We start from the raw sequence: 2,004 nt of genomic DNA, 5'->3' as shown, positions 1-2,004 counted from the left end.
TTCTGGGGTCTATAGGGGCCATGGGGTTTGTAAAGGTCCTGGTGATCCTTAGGGGCTGCAGGACTATAGGAGACACGGGGGTCCTGTGTGTCTGTCGGGGTCCAGGGGGTTCCATAGGGGTGGGGTCCATAAGGGTCCCGGGAGTCCATAGGGGTGGGGGTCTGTAGGGATCCATGGAGGTTCATAGATTCTAAAAGGGTCCTGGGGGTCTATAGGGTCTGTGGGCTCTATAGGATCCATGAGGGTCCCTGGGAGTCCATAGGGGTCTATAGGATCCGTGGGCTCTATAGGATCCATGAGGGTCCCTAGGAGTCCATAGGGGTCTATAGGATCCATGGGGGTCCCTGGGAGTCCATAGGGGTCTATAGGATCCATGGGGGTCCCTGGGGGTCCTTAGGGGTCTATAGGATCCATGGGGATCCCTGGGAGTCCATAGGGGTCTATAGGGTCCGTGGGCTCTATAGGATCCATGAGGGTCCCTAGGAGTCAGTAAGGGTCTATAGGGGTGCATAGGGGTCTATAGGGCCCATAAGGGTCCCTGGGGGGCCATAGGGGTCTATAGGATCCATGGGGGTCGCGGGGGTCTCGAGGAGGGCGTGGAATGGCGGAGAGGCGTGGTCGATAGGGGCGTGGCATCATCAAACCCCGCCCCTCCGCGTGACCCCGCCCTCCTCGCGGCCGCCCTGCGCGCATGCGCCCTGTGTCCCTTTAAACGTGCACAACAAGTCCCGGCCCCTCCGCTGACCCAGCCGCGGAGGCGAGCGGTGCCGCGAAACCCTCCGCATGGGAGGGGCGGAGCCTGAGAACTATTTCTCCGTCCCTCGTCCCTCCACACCGCCTCCCGCCACCCGGACCGCGGCGGGGAGGCTCCGGTGCTGTTCTCCCCTCTCTCTGCTCCCGCCCTCGCCGGCGGTTGCGGCGCTGCTGCGGCGCTCAGCGCCCGTCCCTGTCCCGCGGCGGAAGGACACGGGGACTCACTGAACCGCCCGGCACGGCGTGCGCGGCCGCGCCTGCGCAGTGCGCGCGTGCGCGCGGGCGGGGGGCGGGCGGCAGGAGGAGGAGGATCCAAGATGGCGGCGGCGGCCCGGCCGGGGGGACCGGGCAGGCCTGGGCTGTGAGGCGGGCGGAGCGCGGGGCGGCGGGGCTGGACGGGCCGGAGAGGCGGCGCAGGGGCCGCGGAGGGGCCGGCGGGGCGGCGGAGTTCGCGGGCGCTGTCTTGACCCCCCTTTCCCCGCGGCTCGGGGCCGGGGGGGGGCCGGCCCGCGGCCTGTGAGGGGGCGGCGCGGGGGCGGCGGGGCCTCCATGGCCCCCTGAGGGGGTCCCGGCAGGCAGCCCGGGAACCCCCCGCTCCCCTCGGTGCGAGGGATGGAGGAGGGGGAGCAGCAGCGCGCAGGGGGCGGCTGGGCCGAGTGGGGGCCCGGCCCGGGGGGGTCCCCGCCGTGGGTCCCCCCGCCGCCGCCCGACGGGGACGAGGAGCCCAAGCGGGGCCGCGGCGCGGAGTGGGGAGGGCCGGAGCCCTCCGGGGACGCGGGGCCCCCCCGGCCGGCGGCCGCGCCCCCCAAAGCTCCGGGGGACGAGAAGGCCGCGAGCGCCCCGCGGCCCCCCCGGACCGGGGGCGAACCGCGGGGTAAGGGCGGGGGGGGACCCGGGAAAGGACCCGGGGGGCGCCCCCCGGGCGAGGAGCGGAGCCCCCGCAAGCCCCCCGAGGAGCGCGGGGCCCGCGGCGGGGAGCGGCCCGGCCCCGAGGACAAGGCCCGGCGGCCCCTCGGGGGTCCCCGCGGCGGGGCCGGCCCGGAGCAGCGCGGGGAGTGGGGGTCGCCGTGGCTACCGAGCGAACCGGAGCCCCCCGAGGACTTTTTGCCCCCGCCGGAGTGTCCCGTGTTCGAGCCCAGCTGGGCCGAGTTCAGCGACCCCCTGGGTTACATCGCCAAGATCCGCCCGATCGCCGAGAAAAGCGGAATCTGCAAAATCCGACCCCCGGCCGTGAGTATGGGGGGGGGGGCT

The 2,004-nt window shown here is 73.0% G+C and overlaps 1 protein-coding gene across 1 annotated transcript in view; it reads left to right on the top strand.

Annotated features, from left to right (window-relative positions):
* The first annotated feature begins 1,060 nt into the window (after positions 1-1,060).
* LOC121363516 (lysine-specific demethylase 5C-like) overlaps positions 1,061-2,004 on the top strand; it is a 21,547-nt gene continuing 20,603 nt past the window's right edge. Inside the window, exon 1 of the mRNA XM_041485918.1 lies at positions 1,061-1,983. Within this exon, the coding sequence (XP_041341852.1) occupies positions 1,366-1,983 (618 nt within the window). The 5' untranslated portion in view covers positions 1,061-1,365. The remainder of the gene's footprint in view (positions 1,984-2,004) is intronic.

This window comes from Pyrgilauda ruficollis, unplaced genomic scaffold (assembly GCF_017590135.1).
Source record: "Pyrgilauda ruficollis isolate IOZ18807 unplaced genomic scaffold, ASM1759013v1 scaffold724, whole genome shotgun sequence".
Lineage (NCBI taxonomy): Eukaryota > Metazoa > Chordata > Aves > Passeriformes > Passeridae > Pyrgilauda > Pyrgilauda ruficollis.
This window is presented reverse-complemented; position numbering and strand designations above follow the sequence as displayed.